General features: G+C 34.5%; 3 protein-coding genes across 5 annotated transcripts; 1 reads left to right on the top strand and 2 right to left on the bottom strand.

Moving 5' to 3' along the window:
- Nucleotides 1–677: 677 nt before the first annotated feature.
- LOC106150917 (C-type lectin lectoxin-Thr1) lies at nt 678–8,134 on the top strand. Of its 2 annotated transcripts, none has more exons than XM_013523945.2 (4): nt 678–952; nt 5,534–5,707; nt 6,299–6,409; nt 6,757–8,134. In XM_013523945.2, the coding sequence occupies exons 1-4, from the start codon at nt 862–864 to the stop codon at nt 6,918–6,920; spliced, it is 540 nt and encodes a 179-aa protein (XP_013379399.2). In that variant the 5' UTR covers nt 678–861; the 3' UTR covers nt 6,921–8,134. The 2 variants fall into 2 exon arrangements, with proteins under 2 accessions (XP_013379399.2, XP_013379400.2); XM_013523946.2 differs by lacking the exon at nt 678–952 and adding an exon at nt 1,670–1,818.
- Nucleotides 8,135–8,824: 690 nt separating this feature from the next.
- LOC106150971 (cyclin-C) lies at nt 8,825–14,310 on the bottom strand. The gene is made up of 10 exons (XM_013524018.2): nt 14,123–14,310; nt 13,413–13,519; nt 13,005–13,089; nt 12,556–12,625; nt 11,960–12,011; nt 11,615–11,706; nt 11,062–11,150; nt 10,799–10,866; nt 10,175–10,254; nt 8,825–9,783 (listed from the first exon to the last, which is right to left on the bottom strand). The coding sequence occupies exons 1-10, from the start codon at nt 14,152–14,154 to the stop codon at nt 9,610–9,612; spliced, it is 849 nt and encodes a 282-aa protein (XP_013379472.1). The 5' UTR covers nt 14,155–14,310; the 3' UTR covers nt 8,825–9,609.
- A 746-nt stretch (nt 14,311–15,056) lies between these two features.
- Nucleotides 15,057–23,170, bottom strand: LOC106150914 (uncharacterized). 2 transcript variants are annotated; one of them, XM_013523942.2, is made up of 4 exons: nt 23,047–23,170; nt 22,459–22,689; nt 21,861–22,033; nt 15,057–19,031 (listed from the first exon to the last, which is right to left on the bottom strand). In XM_013523942.2, the coding sequence occupies exons 2-4, from the start codon at nt 22,671–22,673 to the stop codon at nt 18,892–18,894; spliced, it is 528 nt and encodes a 175-aa protein (XP_013379396.2). In that variant the 5' UTR covers nt 22,674–22,689; nt 23,047–23,170; the 3' UTR covers nt 15,057–18,891. The 2 variants fall into 2 exon arrangements, with proteins under 2 accessions (XP_013379396.2, XP_013379395.2); XM_013523941.2 differs by lacking the exon at nt 15,057–19,031 and adding an exon at nt 20,130–20,790.
- Between the last annotated feature and the right edge of the window lie 232 nt (nt 23,171–23,402).

Genomic DNA, 23,402 nt, shown 5'->3' with positions numbered 1-23,402 from the left:
CTATAGGCCTATTCGTGGCCGTGGAATGCCAAAAAACAATTATCATGTTCTTTTTACGCCTCTTCCCTGTATGTGGAAGAGCGTTAATTCTACTCACGTCTAAGAGAAAAACATTTATTCCTAATTGCCTATTAAGTCGTCTACATCCTCACATATCGGGGTTATATCTTCCAAGGGGGAAATTTGTGGAAATTGTTGGAGGAAATGTATATAAGTATACTAAGAGAACTTTGTATTTTTGTTTGCACCGTCTCGTAAACCAAAAGATCAGATGATATTGCTGTAATGAATGCATTTACATGCCCACGTCAAGGTTAGACCGCAGTGTGTGATGCCAGGGGAATGGTTCGGAAATGTTCTTACATGAAAAATGAAAGAAAATAAGGCGGTCCAGTGCACAAAAGACTGTATCTAATATGATTTAACTGTCGCTAGCAATCCTCGTTGTTACATGTATCAGAGCCCATAATATCCTTATTTTACTCGAGGGTAAAAAAAAATAAACAAAAGAGGCCGTGAGCATAGTTTTACGTGACTCCTTTCCTCATTTTTATAGAATTGGAATCGGTCTACTTTAGTATAGTTTGAACACACGCAGAGTACCTGTGGTGGAATAAAGGTTGTCCGGGGTAACCCATCTCCTATAATTTCCCAAAAACGACCATTTATATTGCAGTCAGATTCAGCAGAGGCGTGACATCTCACTTCGCAGTCGGCACTTGGCGGGTTCGGGGTTAGTTTTTCGGCGGAGAGAGACATAGGTTGGGCTTGGAGAGAAGCGGCGTGCCAAAACTTCAGCAAATCACCTTAAGTCCTCGTATGTGGATTTAACTCCACGGGAAAGTAGCAAAAGAAAGGAAAATGATGGAGTTGAAGGCGTTAACATGGCTGGTAGTTGGAGTGATGATGTTGTTTTCCTCTGCTAAGGCAGCAGATTCATGTTGCTGTGAAGGTATGTTCAATTTAACTTACAACTCATTCGAAACATGATGATTTAAGTTTTAAATTAACTCAGGGTCATTACCCTTTCAATCTAAGGTCTTTCACGGTAATTTTGTTTTTCTCTGGGATCATTGTGCGACTTGAACGCTCTTCAGCTAAACTGGTTCATAGAATTTTAATCGATAGGTAAAAATTGCTAAGGAGAGAAAATATTGCTGAATAGTTCCTGTAATAAACATAAATAGCCATACGAGGAACGCAAAAAGAACACCCCGCCTAAATAACTTAACGAACTTCACTTCTTTTCAAATCAGTATCCATGCTCTTGTAAGGTATAGATAAATAAAAAAAATCGTCCTATGATACTCTAAATGGATATTTTTACCTCCTTTGTGGTAATGCCGCTATATCTTACAACTCCCATCGAATAAATCAGACAATTTCCCCCCCAAACGTACGGAGTTCATGAGTCATCGCAGTGTGAATACAAACATCTTATTTGTGCAAGAAATGGTTAGACAAAACTTGTAAACGACGTTCCCGTGGTTTTGTAGTTCGTGCTTAGATTTTAAGAAACATTTGATGACACATGGTATATAATGTAATTAAACAGAAAATAACTCTTAAGGGGCGTTTTATTTCTTTTTTGATGTACGTATCTAGACATTACAATATATGTATCAGTATAAAACTGTCTGTTGAACTGATCAAAACCTCAGCAAGTCACCGAAAGTCCTCGTGTGTGGATTTAATTCCACGGGAGAGCAGCAAAAGGAAATAATATGAGGGAGTTAAAGGCGTTAACATGGCTGATGGTTGGAGTGATGATGATGATGTTTTCCTCTGCAAAAGCAGGAGCTTCTTGTTGCTGTGAGGGTATGTGCAAACTAACATACGGGTTATTTGAAACATGGTGATTTAAGTTTCAAATTAACACAGGATAGTTAACCTTTCAACATTCGGTCTTTTCACGGTAGTTTTTTTTCTCTGGGATCATTGTACGACTTTAAGGTTCTTCCACTTAACTTTTCATCGACAGTAAAAAGGTTAATGAGACGGAAAAAGCGCAGTAAAAAGCAAAACTAGACAAACTGTGTATGCAACAAAAGAGCACCACGCCTAAATAATCACTTTGACACGTGTGATCTTTTTTTTTAATAAGAAAACATTTCTTTCCCTTTGCTATGTACTGCATTTCATTACTACCGTCCAATTAAAATCTTCGCGAAACTCGTACAAATTTTACGCCCTCTAGGTAACCAAAATTACATACAGTCTACATAAAGATAGTTGCTTATGTAGTGGTACACAAATATGACTATTGTAAGGTTCAGTCTCCCACACTGAAAAGTTAACATTTCTGATTAAATGTGGGATAGTACTTAGGGTATGCTATATATCCCCTTTTGCTTTGCTCCTTGACTCGATTCTTTAATTTTCGGGTGAAAACCTACGGAAAATGGATAACTTTTGCCTGCTTTAAGGTAATTATGACCTGTCTTCCGACTCCCATTAACTGAATCAGACGATTTTTCTCCAAAAAAGGTACATATTTCATGAATCATCATGTTATGAATACAAACATCTTATTTGTGCTAGAAATGGTTCGGCAAAACTTGTAAACGACTTTCCCGCGGTTTTGTAGTTCGTGTTCAGATTTTGAGATACATTTGATAAGACGTGGTAATTAAACAGAAAATGACTATTAAGGGGCGTTTTATTTCTTTTTTTGCGGTACATGTACGTATTCAGACATTATAATATCAGTATAAAAATGTCTGTGTAACTGATCAATATGTACCCGACCTTCATTTATCGGGTTTTAGAGGGTCCTTAAAAACCAGTAAGTGGAGACTTCTGCAAAGTTCTTAAGGAGCATTTCACATTCAGAAAATGGGGTTTTAAGATAAGTCAGGTGCTTCTAGTGACGTCATGAAAGTCTTTCTGTTGGTCGGTCTTCCTAATTTACGTTACGTTCTGACGTTAACTGCAAACCTAATGGAAAAATAAGCATCAGAAACGAATGTTTTACGTGAATTAAACACAAATCATGGACTTGAGCTTGAAAATAGACTGGTGGAGAGAAAATATTGTAGCCAAATGCACCCCCACAGTGGTGAATAGACTAAGATTAAGTGCATATACTTAATTGAAAAAGTAAGAATCAGATTTTTGCTCTGAGAGCATACCTCAGTATACAGCATTCGCTCAAATTTATTACAGCTTTTTTGGTGGGGTAGGGGGTTGGTGTGTTTGTTGAAGGGGGGGGGGGGGGCAAGTAGACATTCCTTGAGCGTACTTTTGTCTATGAAACACGTCAAAAATGTCTGTTATATTTTAATGCGTAGGGGCCTATTAGGCAGACTTTAAAACATTAAAATCTTTGCTCACCCTCTCATACCTCTCATACCACTTTATGACCTTATGTGACACCTAACATATGAATTCCAACACCTTATTGGGTCAAGATATCTTAATGCAGAAATTAAGCTTCTGAAATGGCCCAAATTGTACCATGGAATCAGTAACACAAAGTGCTCAGCCAGTCAACCACAGGCAGGCACCTTACACATTTTTTGAATATAGGTAATCTTTAAATGTGAGGCTTAATGTTCCCAGGGATGAGGCATTTAAACCTTGATGGCTGGTTAACCGAGCACGGTTTAAGCGCGTGATACAAAACACGGGTGCAGGTTTTGATCGCTGACTGGGGCCTCTTTCACGTAAGGTTTTAAGCCAAATATCGTTTTTAACATAGATATGGGTCTTGGTCGCCAAAGTTGCCTTTTGCAAAGAAAATAAAATGCCACTCACCACGTCTTGATGAGTCTTTTCATTAACTCATTGGAACAAATTCATGCGACAATGGTATTGCTCTGGAGATGACTATAACCCTTTAAATAAATGTAACAATTATATTAATTATGGGCTATAATCGTTCATATAGTTTCCACTTTTAGAAGACATCATTATCGTTTCCATTATTGTTGTTGTTGTCTTTTATTGTAAAACTTTATTTATTATTTACTTATTTATTTAAATTAATGTTACTTTTGTCTAACAGATCCCGTTGTACATTTAGGAAGGTTACATCGTTTGAGTCATCGGGGTTTTAAGGAATAGTCTACAGCAGGCCCGCAGACACACCCTGCATGACTAAATGATACTATTCTTTAATATTGCACGTTAAATGTTCCGCATAATGTGTCCTGAAAAACATAAACATCGCTATTAACTGAACTTAGAGCTGCTCTACGCGTTACCATTGTAACGTAATGGACTATATCGCTTTGTATAACATTTAATAGCTTTATATATACACGTTAAAGTGTCTGTATGAATCGTGACTGGGTAATTTCAGCGTCGCTATGCGTTTGTGGAGTTTTGTGGTAACGTTTAAGAGGAGCTCATATTCCTACCGATCTTTCTACTTCTATAGACAATCATTAGTGGGGTTTCTGAGCTCCAAAATACAAAAAGAATTTGTTTAGCGGAATAGACTGGCTTATTTTTTTCGTTTCTCAGTTCAAAAAGCCTAATTCTTGAACAATGTTAAATCCGCTTTATTGAACGAGTTCTTGCATTTCATGCAAATTCACCTTGCGCAGACAGCTATTCTTTTGTGCTTAATTCAAATTATATAAAAAACGGGAGGGATTGATTATACTACTGAATAAAAAAGTAAATAAGCAAATAGATCATTTACAACTGAATAAAACTGAAAAGATAAATGATATAATTAAAGACACACACACAGCAGCGACTAAATATTGGCCATGAGTTGAGACTTTGAAAAAAATAAGAAACAGCACGATTAAAATATCAAAGCTAAACTATTTAAATTTAAAACCATCTCCTATGCATTTTTTAAATAAGTCTTCACACGTGTGCAGACGATAAGATTGAACATTTTCCGAAAAAGCCTAAAACGAGGCTTTTGAGACTACGTCATAAAATATGCGCGAGAATCTCCGAGAGATGGAACAAACCTTTCAGCAGCAAAGGTGAAACTTTATTATAATCGGGGATTTCGTCTTTACAAGCAAAAAGTAACACACAAAACTATTAAAATATAACTAAATAATTGCTGTTGCGTGAATAACCGAAAAGATATTCGGGGGAAAATTATGCAAGTTTTAGTTCAGTACCACCCTGAACTCACTAGTCTGCCATTATTTCTGACTCTTCTCTCCTCTAAATCTCGCAAAATATTTGTTGGAATTTGTGATAAAACTCGAGACCTCGAGCAATATCGGAAATTGCATCAGTAATTCGTTGAATAGGATTTGTAAATATAAAGAATAAAATGCAAAAGTACCAAAAATATGTAAAACACAAAAATCATTTGGCAATTCCGGCATACTTTTACAACCCTTCATTAGTAGTTATTCTTTTTTATTTTTATTACCTTTTTTATTAATATGTCATACATCAATTGAATTCCATATTTTAGATTTAGTTTTCAATTATTATTTTATTATTTTTTTTACGTCCACAAGCATAAACACTTCATATTATCATTTCTTTTTACTAGTACAGTAGAAATAAACCGTATGAACCGTTCATTATTTTGGTGACCTGTCACTTCCAGGCTGTCCCGATGGTTTCGTGAAGTTGGGAGACTACTGTTACCGCTTCGTAAGCCAGGCCAAGTCTTGGGCTGACGCACGCGCAGACTGCTTCGCTAACGGCGGTGCCGACCTGATCAGTATTGAAAGTGCGCGAGAACTGGCCCTTGTCACACAGTACTTGGATCTTAACGGCGGTACGTATCTCTCTGTATTAAAGCCCCCTTTACGCTGGACGGCGTCCTTTCTGCATCACGTAGTGCGGCCCTTTTTGTGAGTAAAAAACATACTTCACGTGCCGACAACTGGCCGATCATTGAGCATTCATTTTGCAACCAAAGCGATGCTTGTGCTACCTTTCAACGACCACAGTGATGCCAGTTTCATGGTCTCACAAAGGAAGCAGAAAGGACGCCGTCCACTTTAAAGGGTGTATTAGTTAATGTTAAGTCAATTTCGGATAGGGATTTTTACCATTACATGTAGACATAGGAAGATATGCAAACACAATTAATATGTAAAAAGGAATTAAAAGATAAGAAACAACTCCATGAGATATTATTATGCAGTGGGTAATTTATTTGGACATAATTTGAGTAACGAATATTTGCTACGGATAATAAATGCTGAATATTTAATAATAATAACAAATTGTGACAGTGGAATTTTCTCCGAGGGGGATTAGTTCTTCGACGTAGTCATATCAAAAGCAATCATGGAATCGAGCTGAAACGGTGAATTCTGATTATTTTTAATTTATTTGTTTATTTATCTTTATTTAATTTAAGGCGGTTTCAGCAAATTCTGGACGTCAGGGCGCAGAATGGAAAACGCTGAGGAGATTTCCAAATCACTTGATAATCCGATAGAAGTATCCAGACAATTTTACTGGGGAACCGGTAGGTGATACCTTGCATCTCTCTCTCTCTCTCTCTCTCTCTCTTGGTCTCTGTCTCTCTTTCTTATGGGAAAACTTGTTGAGCTTGGATATAAACTAAAAGACAAACATATTGATTTTAATTATCTGTATATTGAATGATTGATTAATTACATCTTTTAAAGTCATTAGATTAATCGATGCAAAAGTTATAAGATAAAGCAAAAGTGCATATACTCGTCTTTGACAAAAGTATCCGACAAAGCTTCACAGTATCCATTTAGATCTTAAGTCTTTGAATGAATAGGCCTACATGTTTTTTTGTTTTTTTTTTAATTATTTTTTAATATATTATTACATTTTTTACAGGATTTGACTTCAGTTACTGCCAGTGGCTGCCAGGAGAGCCCAACAACCATAACAACAACGAGAACTGCGTGGAGCTGAGGTTCTGGAGAGGACGTATTGCAGGAATCAACGACGGGGTGTGTTCCACCGCCAACTCCTACATCTGCGAGAACTTGCACGTGTAGAGTGCGTGTACTGCGTCTCTGAAACTATGAATGGACTGTTTTTTCTGTCGTCATTTGTCTCCGGATTTTTATCTTTCGTCAAATATTGTGCACAAGGACATACAGTTTTGAAATTAGGAATGGATTGGATGTTCTTTGACTATTGACGTGTTTTATTATCGGACTTCGTATGGGCAAGGGCAACAAAATTGTTTCGAGATCTTTAGAAGTATTTGTCTTTGGGTTGGTCTAAAATCTAAGCCATGGAATCTCTGTAATGGTGTCATCAGTATTTTCGTGATTCAAACCAAAATAGGTAATTTTTCCACCATTTCCACTTACTTTTGACTATAAGATTTTGCCATTTAATAGAAATGTTGTTCACCTACTTAGATAAGTAGTTTACAGTGATCTTGAAGTTTGAGAGAATTTGGTATTTTTTATATTTAGATGTGGAAAAGTTTAACACTTGGAATTAGTAATTTTGCCAAGAAAAGTAATGTTACACAGCAAAAAAAAATATGCATATCAAATATTACTTTTGCTAAAATTGTCTGCAGTTTGGATTTGCTGTTACACAGCAAAAAAATTTGCATATCAAATATTACTTTTGCTAAAATTGTCTGCAGCATGGATTTTTGAAGTGATATTAAGAAGGATGTTTTTCTGTCTTTACCTACAGTATCCGCAATGTGTTTAAATGTTATAATTTCCAGCTTTATTTATTTTTTTTTAATTTTTGGGCTCGAAATGGCAGTGAGTTTCAAAATACTCTATAACATCTTTAACGTAGCTAACTTCGAAGAGCCAAAGGAGGACAACAAACATTTATTTATATATATGCGAATCTGTAAATCAAAATATTTTATTATCGCTTTGCAGCGCAAATGCTTATGGTTTAAAAAATAATTAAAATGGGCCATATTTGTACATATTGTATATACATGGCGCTTTGTGCGCCAAAGACATCACAGACTTATGATAGGTAATATAATGTATTGTGGTGAGCATTAAAATTGATTGTAATAACTTTATTAAGAAGAGTTAAATGTCACTGAGATAAATGCTGATAGAGGTTAACATCAAATGAGACCGGTTAAAGGCAATGAAAGAGAAAGCGACAACCAATATAATGCAAGGAATGACATTAGACGACATGGCGCATTCTTAAAGACGCCATCACGTCTCTGACTTATGTTGAAGCGTGCAATTAATAAATTCTTTCGGATTGAGAAGAGTTTCAGGTTAAAGTTTTTGGCTCTTTAAACCACATATAAAGCATCAATTAATGGCATTTTAAGAAAGTTTAAGTAGAAACAAAAACGTTTACAAAGCGAAAAAACTGTTGGTATGTTGGATTTTAACGGCATTCGCGTGTGTGACGACTCGTAAAAAAGTTGAACATTTTTTTCTTTTTGATTTGAGATGTTTTTAGTCTGGACTTTTTGGTTGCAAAATTCCTTTATCAATGTGCGGTTAAATTCAATGCTAGGTTGTAAAGGTCCATTCTAAAAAAAAAAAAAAAAAAACGATAAGTTCCACCGATGTTTAACAATATTGATATTATCGCTGAAATCTTCAGCACTTAGACTTTTATAATTCTTAGATTTGAGTATATCAGTAACTAAGAATGATCAGAAATCTAAAAAATAGACAATCTAAAAAAACACGACTTTGTTTTATCAACCGCCATGAACTTATTTTAATCTTCAGGTTGGCCTATTTTAAAGTTCCACTAAAAATTCGAAGTCATTCGCGATTCTTCTTCAGGTATATCACTCCGTTACTTTGGCGCATATTATAAATGCTCGTCTACATAGAATTTAGCTTTTTTTCTTTAGCCAGAATGTCTAAAACTAAATGATTTTTATAAAGTGGAATTTTATATTAATATAAAAAGTGCATAAAAAAAGAAAAAAAAGATGTAAAAACAAACTTGCTTTATTTCAACTTATTTCGCTTCATTACATATTTTTTTTAAGATTTACCGGGGATCCCGAGATAACCCTCTTGGTCATCCATCTACACGCTAACTAAGAGTTTTGGTCATTATTATCATGGATGTCCAGTACTAATGAACTCATTTATGATCATTATTTCATTCCACTCTTTCTTTTCTCTTTTCAGCTTTGCAAATGCATCATTTCTACATACAAGTCCTCATAGCACACATGATATTTTTTCCGATACTGGACCTTTCGCTTTCTCGACTTCTCATTTTCTTCCATTTTCTCTGCTGCGCAAACACAGATCTTTATTTTATCCTGTGCTGACCGTACTTGTATTGACAGTTATTGGTCCGTCTTTCCCAATAATGTGTTCATAAAGCCTGACCCATGTTATCGAAATGTCAACTTTTCTGCTGATACTGACGTTAGACTTCAATTTTCCTGGTAATTTCGTCCTTCTTGGATGGCGCCTAGGTATACCATCTCCAAAACCGTTAATGAAATCACAATTTATAAATCAGTCTCTGAGTTCTCAATTTCTAATTTCCGAGTCACTCTTGTAATGCAGATGGAGACAGGCAAATTTCACATGTGACAGTAAACAATATCGGCAATTATGAACTCAAAAACGGACTTATAAACATGAAATTTGCCAACAGAAAGACATGCTATACCATGGTGACGACAAAGAAAGCAGACATCTCCAAGACTGTCCCCCAATATAAAGCGCTAGCGCACACTTTATGCCTTCAAATGACTCCTCACTGTCGTGACTGGCTTTCCTGTCCGTCGCCGTTGGGACCCTGAGACGGGGGTCGAGATGGACTGGTCTTTGGTTTGGGCATTCTGTTCAGCAATGTGCTGATCTCTTTCTTCTCGTCAAAACTCTTACACAGATCATACAACGCCAGGATGTGACGTGTGATCTCCAGGATCTAGCAGGAAATATATAGAAGAATGTTAATACCTGTGGTCATTATTATAAATTTTAAGTAAAATGGTTCATCTTAATTTATCATTTTTATCTATTAATTACTTTTAATTTTTTTAACATTACTTTGGTAAAGGCAATAACAAATTAAGGTGGTTCAGAACACATTACAATAATAATTATCATAATAATGGTGGTAAAATTAATGCATAAGTGAAGTAAAATAAATATTTAGTAAACTAAAACATTAATTACTGACAATAATTAATTTTCACAACTACATCAATAATTATATTAATTAATAATAAAAAAAGTCCCAGGCACTAAACAATCCTAATACCAGTACTTAAGCTCTCCTGTAATAATAAATTATATAAATGAATAAAATGCTTCACCTTGTCCATATCCACGGACAGTTCAGCAAACCAGGTCTTACAATCTTTTCCCTGAATAACACACGCCATGTGGAGGCAGGCTGGGGAAATATCAGCAAAAAAACTTTATTTAATATGTAGAAGTGCATGATGAAGTAGAAAATCACTCAATCCATAGGGTGCAGACCTTTGCCAAGGCAGCTCATTTCTCTTTATAATTAATTAATTAAAGGATCACTACCAAAGTTTTATAAATTCTAAGTTTTTGACCTATCCTGAAAATTTTACAGAAATTTGTTCATGACTTTTTCATTTTTAGAGTAAGGATGTAACTGGCAAACCAATGAAAAGGAAGAAAAACCTTTGCAAAGGAGTTATTTAGGACAAAGATTTCAAAACATTACCAGACTTCTTATCCTTTGGCATAGTAACACCAAACCTGTGTGTATTAGTTAAAATACTTTTTCTTACCTAAATAAGTGCCAAAATGTAAATGATCTCTACATAATGAAACTAAAGTTAATTGCATTGTGCTATTTGCATTGTGGTTTTGATGTGGTTCCTGAAATTTGACAACCGGTGGCGGGGGAGGGGGGGGCAATCGCTCCTGGACACAATCTTTAGCATCAAAGCTAAAAAGCTCACCTAAAGCTATGAGGTAGGGGGGATACAGAAGGCAGACATCTGTTCTCAGACTGTCGTTGATAATCCTCCTGAAATTAATAAATATCGCTGGGATTATATAAGTCACACATTGAACGTTCACAATTAATTTTGTCCACACAGCTAATAAGTACGAACTGTCAAAAACACAGAACTAGGTTTATAGATTGTAATATTGGTCAATCAATGAACAAAGCGATAAATTAATCAATCAATCAGTAAATTAGTCAATGATTTCATGTTACCATGACAATGGCAGTAGTTCTTCCTGGCCTAAGTCAGCTATGTACTGAGTTAGTGGTCTATAAGGGTGGTACAGCACCAAGGAGCAATCCTGACACAACACATAAAAATATTTCATTACGACAATCAAAACTAGAAAGTGCTCCAAGAGTGCAGACATCTGCCATGACAAAATGTAAATTATAATTTCAAACAATATTAGGATACCTGGATTCAGTTAGAACTCACTGAAATCATTTGTTTCTAAAAGGGAGAAGTTTTCATCAAAGTGTTTTGAAAATGTTATAGCTTGTCTTCTAATAAAAATGCAAACAGAAAAGCTAACAGCATAACCTTTTTTGGCAGAGGTAATAATTACTTACTGGAAGCAATTTTTAAATTATATCATGATACTTCTTCTTGTATTTATCAAGTATATTGCCATACATAGTGTAATTTTTTTTTTAATTATCTGATTTAAAACTAAGAGGTTAGTGTAACAAAGCAGATATATATTCATATGATGGCTCCCTTTGAACTTATTCAGAAATTATTGCACTGTAAACAAAGTATTACCATCATTTCAAGAAGGAAGAATTCACATTCATGGACATGGTTCACTCTATATGGGAACTCTTGTTGAAAAGCATGTTGGAACTTGGTCTTCACTGAAATAGAAATTCATATCTTTTTAAAGGAAATATTGATAACAAATGGTTAATTGTATTGTCTCCATATGTGACAAAATCTGGACAGGTTTAAAAATCTTTTGAAACATTTCCATCATCAGCCTAGGACCTTATCACTATGCCAAATACCAGAAAAACTGAACCAGACCCAGTAAAATGTTACTCTGAAATTCTGTAATATATATTACCTTTTACAAATAAATAAATAAATAAATAAATAAATGATACTCACAAACTGTCTGGAATGTGGATATTAGCCTGCTGTTTGAAATTACTCCAAATTCCTAAAATGGCAAAGGGAAAGCAATCATCATACAATGTTTTCATTATCAGGTTGGATTTATAAATTTGGTTTCTCTTATAATAAAAACACAGCACAACAAGCTGGTTATGAACTTAGCAATGGTTGTAGTTTTACCAATCCATTATGATTATGTTACATCTCAGCATCTATATTACATCTCAAAGAGTATAGTTTACAGATTATTGTGACAGAAAATAAACCCAAGCTCCAGTTTAAAATGTTATTATACACACAGTTAGATATTACAACAGTTTCTTCAAAACAACAGCTGAAGACGGCGACATATCAAATTATGTCTGTGTTTCTCGAGCCACATCCCATATACATCAGACAGGAACACGTCATCTACAGTACAGGCTACAATATCACCAGTATTCTTTGTAGAACCTCTCTTGTGAGACAGCAGAATACTGAATTGGGAATAACTCTGATTGTAGCTAGCAGTAAAAGTTGTTTGGAAGAAACTATTATAATAATCACAATTATAATTGTCCTCGAATCTTGGTTGAAATTCAAAGACAAACCTCAACTTTGGAAGCCAAAAATATACAGGTAGGCGCCATGAGGAGTGGGTCTATACAGCGCAGGGAATTTCTGAAATAAATAATTAAACAATGTCCAAATTAAAGAAAAAAAGAGAATTATTTGCTCTTGTCGATTTTGAACTGGGCCAGTAATTTTAGGCAATGATTTATCACCATGAGGTTGAAGCAAAATGACCACATTGCTACTTAGGTAAGAAGAAGAGTGAACAGTTCTGCTTTTAATTACAATTTTATAGAAAACATACTTTGAGTTCTACATTTTTCATTAATGTGAGCTGGAGATAAAGACTTATGGATAAAATTAGATGGATTTGGATGGGGTGATAAAACCAAAATTGCTGATTTTCTTTCTTCTGAACAAAGACAAAATGGTATTCATTTTGTATGCATTTAAAACATAAGGGGGAATGTATTGACAACATATGTACCTGGCATAAAATCTTTTAAAATACACGGTAGCTGTGGCGATCACTTGCTGTCTCACTTTCAGCTGTTCTCCTAAAGACTGGATTACTGAAAATATCAATCAATCACTGAATAGTTTAATAATAAATACACAGAAATGCAGATTAACAACACCAAAGCATCTGTGTGTATTGTTACAGATAAATCCAACAAGTTTGAATATTTTCAGCCATTATTTTTCTGTCACAATTGGTGAGTGAATAAATCTGCATTTTCTGTAAAAATAAAAAGTGTTTCATGGAAAAAACAATATTAACAGATTTGGTGTCATCAATAATGCAATAAACTGATGATCTTCAGTTCTCCAAAATATATTCAATTCTTCACATCCAACAATTTTACTAACAAAATCCTGAAAAATATCTTCTTACAATTGGCATAAAATATCATCAACTTCTGATACTCTTCTTCTGTCAGCACTTTCAGGTCAATCTGTCTCTCCCTGGTCAGATCCTGCCTATCCAAGATCCACTGCTGACTAGAATAATAATAATAAGAAGAAGAAGAACCATGACCCTCATCAAATCATTTCATTGTCTTGTAAAAACACCAGAAAACTGAAAGATAAATTGCCAAACTGATTTACTTATAAAGCAGGAAGCAGTAAATACAGCAAATTTCCTATATCATTGACCAATGAAACCACAAAATTCAATTTAGAAAATAAAAAACTTTAAAAGGAGAAAAAAGACTTATAGGGTGGTGGTAGATTGTGGTGTCTGCGTTTGTGTGAGCATGGGGAGGGGGGGGGTAACATCCAAATTAGAAATGTGTTTGCCTTACTTGTTAGAATGGACACATACATGTAGATCTACAGTAATGCACCATTCTATTAACTTTTTTCTCAAATGAACACATTTTAACGTCTATATCATATCCCGATGTAGTCCATACCTATACTATAGTTCCATATTGAATCACCATATGTCAAGATCTTGAAAATACATATCGAACGCAGTCTACCGTCTTAGGATTTAAACTAAACGTGAAGCACTGTAAGAGTGCCTAAAATAGTAAAAAGGGTCGATCTAAATTCTAAATCTGGTGACAATTTTAACATTAAAAATACACAAGTACTCACTAATGTGAACTCTGCCAGAAATTCCCAGCCATTGTGGACGCTATAACTGGTCACAAAGACCCTAACCTGTTCTGATATTTCTACTGTTTGTGTTACATATTATTAGTAAAATTGAGAGGTCTGAAATTCATCACTTTGTTACGTTACAAATGGCGGAAGGCGGGACATGCGCATTCGGGATATAGGGGATTCCGGGGAATCCCAGTCTCGTTGTGAAATTGGGTCGGGGAATCCCGCCTTATCTTCGCATTTTCGGCCAAGTCCGATTGCCAGTTACGGAAATGAAGGGGCCGCTAATGTTAGATGAAATGACTGTGTAGGTTAAAACTACGAGAGAGAGAGAGAGAGAGAGAGAGAGAGAGAGAGAGAGAGAGAGAGAGAGAGAGAATGTGTGCGTGGGGGAGGGTGGGGGGAGGAGAGGGAGAGGCCGAGAGAAAAAATGCTGCAGCTCGTGGTGCGAAAAGTCAGGGGTAATCCTAGAGAGGGGTAAGAAACGTCCATTGTTCTCGTCAGTGAGGCTAACCAAATTCAGGGTATGTACGCACAGACAGAAAACCATGTTTTGTGGGAACGTTACTAATGAAGCCACTGGTAGTACTAGTAGATATCAGTCTGTAGTCTTGAACAAGCACCTCCTTGACGAGTGAACAGTTGTCAAAAACAAAAGACCCAGGTGTGGTAGATCGACTACTGTTCGTGCGTGCCGCAAAGACCAAGCCTAATAGCCCCTCAAGGTCACAAACTAATATCCGGTGCTGACGGTTAGGCTCGTCATAATCATATAAGTAGCGCGTTTCCACCCCCTGGAAAAGTGCACTTGTTCGGCCTTTTTCTTATTCATCTAAGTTTCTTGATACAAAATAAAACCTTTTGAAATTGTGATATAACTGCAATTCGCCATTTTATTTGCACGTGTAACAAGATGAAAGTGTCATTCCAAGAGAGCATATGGTAAAATCTTTATTACACTGTAACTTCCAAAGAATATACAGGGAGTAAAACTAAAAGGAATGAATACTAATTCAACCTTTTTATTCACCTCACAACACTGCACTAAAATACAATTAATTGTTCAATTATGATAATTACACGTCTATGTCATCAAGTTTCTTTAAGTTAATCAACAAACAATAAGCTCATGAATATAAATATGATGTACCCTGGTGTACTAGTACCTGGAGCAGGGATATTACTAGTAGTATGATGGATACAATGGTCACTTTTGTGAAGTATGCCAAGTGTATACAGAAAACACGATTTAGGAATGCTAGAGACCAAGCAATTTTTTAAGAGAAGGATTGAAAAAACATTACTGCTGAGAGTCTCTCTTCTTGGCTCAATTAATGTAGAAAAAAAGCATGATGAAAATTGTGCACTACTAACAAAACGTTATCACATTTTCATTGATTTAAATTATTGCACATTATCTCAATCACATTATAAAATACAGAGCTCGTCACTGCCTTCGTATTCCTGAATGCTAGCACACGGTTACACATGTGCCATAAGGTTATTCTTTAAGGTTAAAATTTCTTAACAGTAATTTGAACTTTAATTCACTCATAGCGCATTATTGCTTTTAATATTTTGATCTTGTTTTTTTTTTTTGCTGGTATGACCATTTAGTAAAGATAATGAAAATCTCATACACTGTACTGATATCAATAAATCTACCTACTGGATTTGTAAATACATGAATGTCATCATTATGACTAATAATAGCAACAATTTTTCACTCACACAAATTCTAAGCATACTTAACTACATTATCCTGTTCAACAGGATAGGTATACAGCTATAAACTTTTACAGAAAAAATGAAAAAAAAAAGTAAAAAGATGGCATACTGTGAAATCAGTTAACATGGAAGGTATAGGTATTGTCACTAGTGAAAAAGTCATGCAAAGCAAATAATTGACACATACAGTGAAAAAAAGAAAATAAAAATTTGAAGCATGCAAAGTGTTAATGACATAATCCTGAATATATCGAGTTCATTTGAGTAATCTTGTTATTTCTGTACTTCTCACTTGATTAGTAACTGAATACCATGATCATTGCTAAAATAAAACACATAAAGCTTACAAAAGACTAACAATAAGCATTACAAAAAGAATTATAAAAGTCTTAAAATCATGCAACTTCATTTGTAAAATTAAGTATTACAGAACTTACATGCTGTATTTGAGCAAAAACTTACTTTAAAGAAGCTATGCACAGCAAGTGTACTGGTGTAGTGTATTATGATAAATGACAATGAAAACTACAAAAAATCACTCAAACTTGTACTATATTTTAAACAAGAGCATGTGCAATATGTGGCATATTCAGCTATTGGATCTTTTTTCAATTTGTTTGTTTGTTTGTTCAGTTTTGATCAATTATGCCATGTCTATAAAACCAGCAATTACAAAGCCATAGCAATGCCAACTTCACTTAATTCACATTACACGCATTCTGTTAATCTCTACCAGAAATTCACAAACAATTTGCTGTCTGGTGTAGTTTTTTTTTTTCTTTCTTTGTTGAAGGTATACAAAGAGTGTTACATTGTAAGCAACCTGAGAACTCTACCAGTGACATTCAAAACTGGGGTAAAAAAACTCTGGAAAACTGGGATCAAAAAACAAAATAACTGGAGGACTGTACTGGTAAGACTGAGAAACTTTTACCCATACTAATCAAATCTCCACTCAGATTGTACTGTATAAAAATGCAATACAATCAGTGTCTCAATTTTTTGGTTGTGCAGTTGTTTTTGAGCAAAAATTCCAATTAAAATATCATCATCCTGTGCGCATCTTTCAAATGGCCATTTTGAACCCTCCCATCCCCTCAAGAAATGTCAGCATTGGTTTATTTTTAGTTATCACCAATCTCATTTCACACTGATGTAATTGCTTTGGTGACTAATAAAGACATCTTTTCAGTCTTCACTAGTAACTAAGGTCAAGTGAACTTTCAAAATGCATCATTTTGGCATCTCTCCTTTCATAGAAAACCCACTCTCTTACTTCCTCTCACTGATAGTATACATTTCAAAGATTTAAATAAAAGTAACAGATATCCCATAAACTGTCCCTACTGGCTACTGATATCTAACCCTGTAGTTTTATAAACTGGCAATAGGCGGAGATTCAATGGTCACCTGATAATTAGGTCAAGTGATATTAACACACAAATATGACAATTCCTCACTAAATTGTGTCAAAAGTAAATTCCATTGTTTGTAGTTACTACAAATTAAATTTAAATGATGAATACTAAAGCTTGCTGGATTCAAGGCAGACTTTTTCCCAAATAACTAGAGTTAAACTGCATTCCCACAGATTTTGGATCGATCTATCCCCATGGGGAGTCTCACTAGATTATTGTCAGCTTAAACAGCTTAAATATCTGTCCCGCCTACTAAAAGCTATAAGGGGATAATTAACTTCTGTGCGCGCTCGGCTGACAGTAATTTAGCGTGAACCCCCAGGGAGTTAGGTCGATTCAGATGGATCAATCTAAATCTGTGGTATTGCAGTCTAACATCATCCTACCAGTACTGTGTGTGTGTGTGTGTGTGTGTGTGTGGGCGGGGGGATATTTGTGAGCTCTTATCATCTATCACTTTTCGTCAAAAAAAAAAAAAAAAAAAAAAAAAAAATGAAAAATTACAATGGCAAGAATCCTGGGCATACTGACACAAACTTAATACTCTATAAAATCAGTATTGAATTAAACAGCAATACTAGACACATAATAAAATATAATGCAATACACAGAGTTATTTAAAAAAACTTGTAAACATTGAGGGCAGTAATACCATAGTAAACAGCCTGAGGATAAATATCAACAGTAACAAATGGTGAGTTTTTACATAATTTAACAGTCTAAAGTTTTAACTCGTGTCTGTTAGCTTAACCATAGACGTTTACAATAGGTGTAATTCTAGCCTTTTCACATCACTAGCTAGGTTAAAACAATCAATGTGCAAAAGATTTTTGGTGTTTTCCATGCTTTTTCTTATCTCATTTTTAAAGGCATAAAATGCATGTCAAACCCTTATGTTGCTAAAAAGTTAATTTTCCTGAAAATGTCATCAATAGTCCATTCATCTACAAAGTTATTCATATCCAAAACTTACTGAGAAAAGTTTGAACTATACCTTTCATTTGTCAGTATAATGCCAAAACTCAACAAAGACATAATAATACCTACAATGTAAAGACAAGAACAGGAAAACACTAAAATTTCAGAGATGAATATGAAAGACCCAGTTATTTGTAACTAATTAATGACACCACAATTTGATTAAAATTTCCACAGCTGCTTGAATCTGAGATCAACATAAGTCATTAATCGAACAGCAAGCTGCAGAAAAAAAGAAGCATAACAATTAAATAAATAAAAAGCAGTACATACATTATTTAAATATAAAAGTACCTTACATTGGCACAACCTCTTCTAGGGCTGGTTTTAACAGCGCTCTTTAAAGCAGTTAGATAAAACAAACTGAATTAATTTTCAAATACTAATAACAAATATGGCATTCAAATTGGTACATGATCCATCTTCCAATCAACAGGGGAAAAAACCCTCAAACATCTCAATCAAGCAAAAGCCACATAAAAAACAGACAAGACCACTGCATTTCCCCCAATTCCTGAAGTCCATTGAGAAGATTTATGCTCAGTTGCTTGTAGTCTGTCTTCAAACAGATAAACAAGGTCAAAAATCAAGGTCATCAAAAGGTCACCAAAAGGTCACATAAAGGTCAACCAGAGGTCATACAGTAGTCCACTTCTTGAAGTCCAATGAAGCAGAGTTCACACAGTAACGAAGTTTTGTTGGCAGTGGACCATCGTCAAAGAGATGACCGAGATGTGCGTTACATTTTTTACATTTTACTTCCAATCTGTGCATACCTGAAATTGATATCAGTAAATTTTAGTTTTTATTTAGTTCAATTATTATATTTATTTAGTTTTTTAATCAGATTCCTATGCATTTCAAATTCTTGACTTTCAAATTTTGTTCTTTCACTATTTCTAATATATACTAAAAAAGTTGAGAAAAAATTGATAGTCAAATCAAGTCTTCAACCTAATGAACTAGCTTTTTCGAAAAACTAAACAAAAAATTGCCTCAGGTTTGTATTACTAGTTATTATTATTATTATTATTATTATTATTATTATTACTGAGTCACCATCACTAACTTAAACACAAAAATTAAAACTGATCAAAGACACTAAATGAACTCATAAAGCTAAAACAAAAAGTCAAAATACAAAACTAACACACATAAAAAAACTCACCCATTCCTACTCCAAATATCACAAAGACACACATGCTCTATATTCCTTCACAAAAAGTACTTAAAAATTACACCATCATGGCATATATCTATATACTTCTTTAAAAAAAAGTAAAAGGCAGCAACTCATGACATCCTTTGCATTCTAGACTACCAGTAGTACATGACATCCTTCACCACCAGGACAAAAAATAACACCTTTTGTTAAATATATAGTACAATTAACAGGCAGGAAGACTGAGGAAAACATGGATAAAAGAGCTCTAGGGATGGTTTTACATAAATATATTTAAATAGATTAATTTACAAGCCAAAAAAATTTAGATAGATAGATAGATAAATTTATGAGTAAAAATTTGAAGAAGGTGCAGTTTTTTTTTTTTTTTTTTTTTTTTTTTTTTTTTTTTGCAGTATGAGGGATTAATTTTGTTTGTGTCTTGGTATGTCAACTTTATTTTTGTAGTATAAGAAACCAGGGAAGTGTTTCTTTTTTGCATTCTTGGGAATCCACACTGGCTTTTAATTATCTTTCAATATCTCTGCTACTAGCTGTTGTTTAGCTTGACTATTACCTATTTTTATTATTTTTTTTTTTTTCTTTTACAAAATAATCCACATTTTACTTTACAACTTGGGAAACTTTTGCCTAGTTTATCCTTGTAAACGATGTCACAATTTTTCTTCCACTGGTCTGTCAAATCTTTCCAAACAGTTTAATATTTTATTTTATAGAATTATATATAAATCTCATAAAATGCAGTAGATTTCTGAATATCAAACAAAATTTCTAAGAAATCTCAACACTTTTCTCCTTAATCACTATATAAGGCATACTACATCCATAACTGTTGACAGAATTACAATCTATCCACACATTTCTGTGCAATAAATTTTTTAAATTTCTGAGTCAATTTTATAATTAAGTTGGGAGAACTTCACTTGTTACAGTAAAAATTGAAGTATAAAGGCTCTGCTTGAAATAGGCTCTATACATAATTTTATTTATTTTCTCAACAGATTTGGATAAGGTATACTTCTAAATTAATGAGTTAGTGCATTTTTTTCCTATGTAAATTCTCAAGTGCATTTTAATCTTTTTACAAGACTGCCTCAGACTGAAGAGTTAACACTGATTGTCACATGATTTTTCTTGTCTTTCAACCTCAAATAAATCAACTTCTAAGAATGTCTATCTCATTCAAAGTTCTGACTTCACTTTCACATGGTTCTCTTTATCCTCAGACTTCACGAAATCTAATGCTGCTGAGTTAATACAATATCGTAATCCTGTCGGCTCTGGTCCGTCAGTAAACACGTGGCCCAGATGTGCACCGCATTCTGTACAAACGACCTCAACGCGCTGCATACCTGTTGATAAAACAGGAGATGTGTAAAAAAAAATTACCAAAAAATAAAAAAAGAAAACTATTGCTTAAATTATTTCTCCGCCTGGGATTGAAGTCACTTCATTTCAAAGCAAGAATAAGCCCACAAATGTCTCCCACATTGACACATTGATAATTTTACTGCTAACTTTATGCTAAACAACAGTATCAAACTGGAGGCTAACCTAATATATTTGCAGTATAAGATGACTCATGTGTGAGTGAAGGAAGATTACATCTTCGCCATCAGCAGCTTTGAAGTTGACCCACTTTTGTCACCAGGACATATAAAACTATTCTGTGTCATCACGCAATTTTTATGTCTGTACTGTTTAAATTTCCTTTCATGTTTACTAATGTAATAGTAAGCAGTTTTATGTGTCTGCCATCCGCCTTTATTATCTTATACTGACTTGCAATGAAACTCCGACTATAACTTTTTATTGACATTTTGTTTGATCCTGATACACCACAAAACAATTCAATTTTACAGACTGTTTATTCTGATTTCAGTGCACAGTAAATTTGAGAATACCACTGTATGTGCACTGATACCGACAGAATATGACACATTCACATTTACACACACACACACACACACACACACACACATGAATGTGCATGCACACACGAATTAACATACATACTCAGACACAAAACCAAGCACATTGGAGGCACATAGAGGGAAAAAATGTTCAAGCACACAGACATGCAAATGCACACTGATAAACCAAATATGGGACACACAAAGAAATGCAGAAAAAAAAAAACTCGAGCAGCTAAGAATTTGTTATGCTCTCAAAATTACAATTATAATATCTTCTTCAACAATTGCTAAATCCAGGCATTCCCTCTTCAAATTTTGGAGTGTCTATCTATAGGCCTGCTCACTGAAGAAGGGATCTTGATTGAAATATTGCAGTGGCAAAAGCTCTGAATTTTGCTGATGTCTGAAGAAACTTTTTGGTATGAGAACTATGTATAACTCTGATACTGGACTTAAAACATTCACTCTATCCAATTTTGTACTTTGCACACAACAGCGTAACTTACCATGAGAATAGTCATCAATAAGCGCTACCCTGCCTCGCTCGTAGACATCAGAGAAAGAAGGCCAGCCAGATTTAGAGTCAAATTTACTTTCAGACGAGAAAAGGGTGCTGTTACAGACTATGCAATTAAATACACCTTCATCTGTTACTTTGACGTATTTCCCAGAAAAGGCACTGAAATTAAATCAATACAATGTCCAATAATATTATTAGAGCTATAGAATTTTTTTTAGAAATTTGAACATTTTTCCCCTTTTTAAGCAAGGTACTGGTACTTACAAATGTATCCTAACAATGACTGTTAACCTATGTCCCATAAAGCAATGCAATGTACTATACTCCTAACTTTCTGCTTATAACACAAGTCCAATTCTTCTATCTAGACCAGGAAAACTGTAAACTCAAAAATTAAAAACTGAGACTGACCACATGGTTAAGAAATAGGATTATTCTGAATATTCCAGTGAGTAGGTCACATAGAAATATAATGTCCAGAATATAACCTGTGTATATGTAAAATGATCCTTAACAGATCATCAAGTACTAGTAAGAATTTCTTGAGATTTCCTATTCTGTCCAGCAGAACATGAACCCCATACCTTTCTGTTCCCTTCTCCTGTGTCACTCTGTACTGCAGTGGGGTGAGGCGTTTCTTCAACTCTGTTTTGTCCACTTTCTTGGGACAGGAGCCATCATCTTGACATGACATTTTGGCTTTTTGGAGCACAGGGGTCAGTGGTTCTTTCTTTGCGGCGAGGCGCAAAATGTTCATATTGAAAAGTGTGATGAGAAGTAACAGCTGGGATGGCCACATGTGGAAAAACTATCTTCTGTAAGTGGAATAATAATTGCTTATAGGCTCTCCAAGACACTCTTTCTCTTATTCTGTCTGTGTTTACTAGTAAAGATCAGAGCATTACTTTTGACTGAAAAAGTTTGTAATCTATGTCCTATCAAAGAAAATGTTTTGAATTGAACACAAGCCAAAATAAACGCATGTTTTAATTACACTTACAAATTATACAGTGTGGCATTTGGAAATTCCACAAATAATTACGACTGCACCCATCCCGTTCAAGATTTACTCTTTCTTTTTTATCAAAGCCAGTATATTTCATGTCTTTTGTTTTGAACGTAACATTACTTAACCTACTACACCTAAACTGTTTCTAAATCAAAACCATTACCTTCCAAAATCATCGATCACTTTCACCGAACTTCTACAGTTCGGCTTCCAGGCACCTGAAGCCCTTTCCGAACTCCCAAAGCGAAAGAGTGCTCATTTGTTTACTTCCTCCCAGTTTGACTGCTTTTGGATGACAAACATTTGTAATGTTATTATTATTCCACTTACATATAACGTTTTCGTTATGTATATTTAATGTTTTATGGAGACATTATTATAACATTTTAACAATTTAATTTTTCGAAACATTATCAGAACGTTTTAAAAACGTTTGTAAAACACCGTTAAAAACTTTTTAAACCAAACAAATTCACGTTAAAAACATTATAGGCATATATATATATATATATATATATA

Source organism: Lingula anatina, chromosome 10 (genome assembly GCF_051362555.1).
Source record: "Lingula anatina isolate TDL-2025a chromosome 10, LinAna3.0, whole genome shotgun sequence".
NCBI classification, from domain to species: Eukaryota; Metazoa; Brachiopoda; class Lingulata; order Lingulida; family Lingulidae; genus Lingula; species Lingula anatina.
Note: the sequence above shows the minus strand (reverse complement) of the source record. Positions and strands in the feature narration are given on the sequence as shown.

What these genes read in the sequence shown, in the direction of transcription:
- LOC106150917 (XM_013523946.2), top strand. Translation starts at nt 1,725, where the DNA reads ATGAGGGAGTTAAAGGCGTTAACATGGCTGATGGTTGGAGTGATGATG. An exon ending in GTACTTGGATCTTAACGGCG is followed by an intron (nt 5,708 to 6,298) that starts GTACGTATCTCT and finishes ATTTAATTTAAG; the next exon opens with GCGGTTTCAGCAAATTCTGG. An exon ending in ACAATTTTACTGGGGAACCG is followed by an intron (nt 6,410 to 6,756) that starts GTAGGTGATACC and finishes CATTTTTTACAG; the next exon opens with GATTTGACTTCAGTTACTGC.
- LOC106150971 (XM_013524018.2), bottom strand. Translation starts at nt 14,154, where the DNA reads ATGGCTGGGAATTTCTGGCAGAGTTCACATTA. An exon ending in TTCTGGCAGAGTTCACATTA is followed by an intron (nt 13,520 to 14,122) that starts GTGAGTACTTGT and finishes TTATTATTCTAG; the next exon opens with TCAGCAGTGGATCTTGGATA. An exon ending in TTTTGGCTTCCAAAGTTGAG is followed by an intron (nt 12,012 to 12,555) that starts GTTTGTCTTTGA and finishes TTGCCATTTTAG; the next exon opens with GAATTTGGAGTAATTTCAAA.
- LOC106150914 (XM_013523941.2), bottom strand. Translation starts at nt 22,673, where the DNA reads ATGTGGCCATCCCAGCTGTTACTTCTCATCACACTTTTCAATATGAAC. An exon ending in CAGGAGAAGGGAACAGAAAG is followed by an intron (nt 22,034 to 22,458) that starts GTATGGGGTTCA and finishes ATTTAATTTCAG; the next exon opens with TGCCTTTTCTGGGAAATACG. An exon ending in TATTGATGACTATTCTCATG is followed by an intron (nt 20,791 to 21,860) that starts GTAAGTTACGCT and finishes TTTTATCAACAG; the next exon opens with GTATGCAGCGCGTTGAGGTC.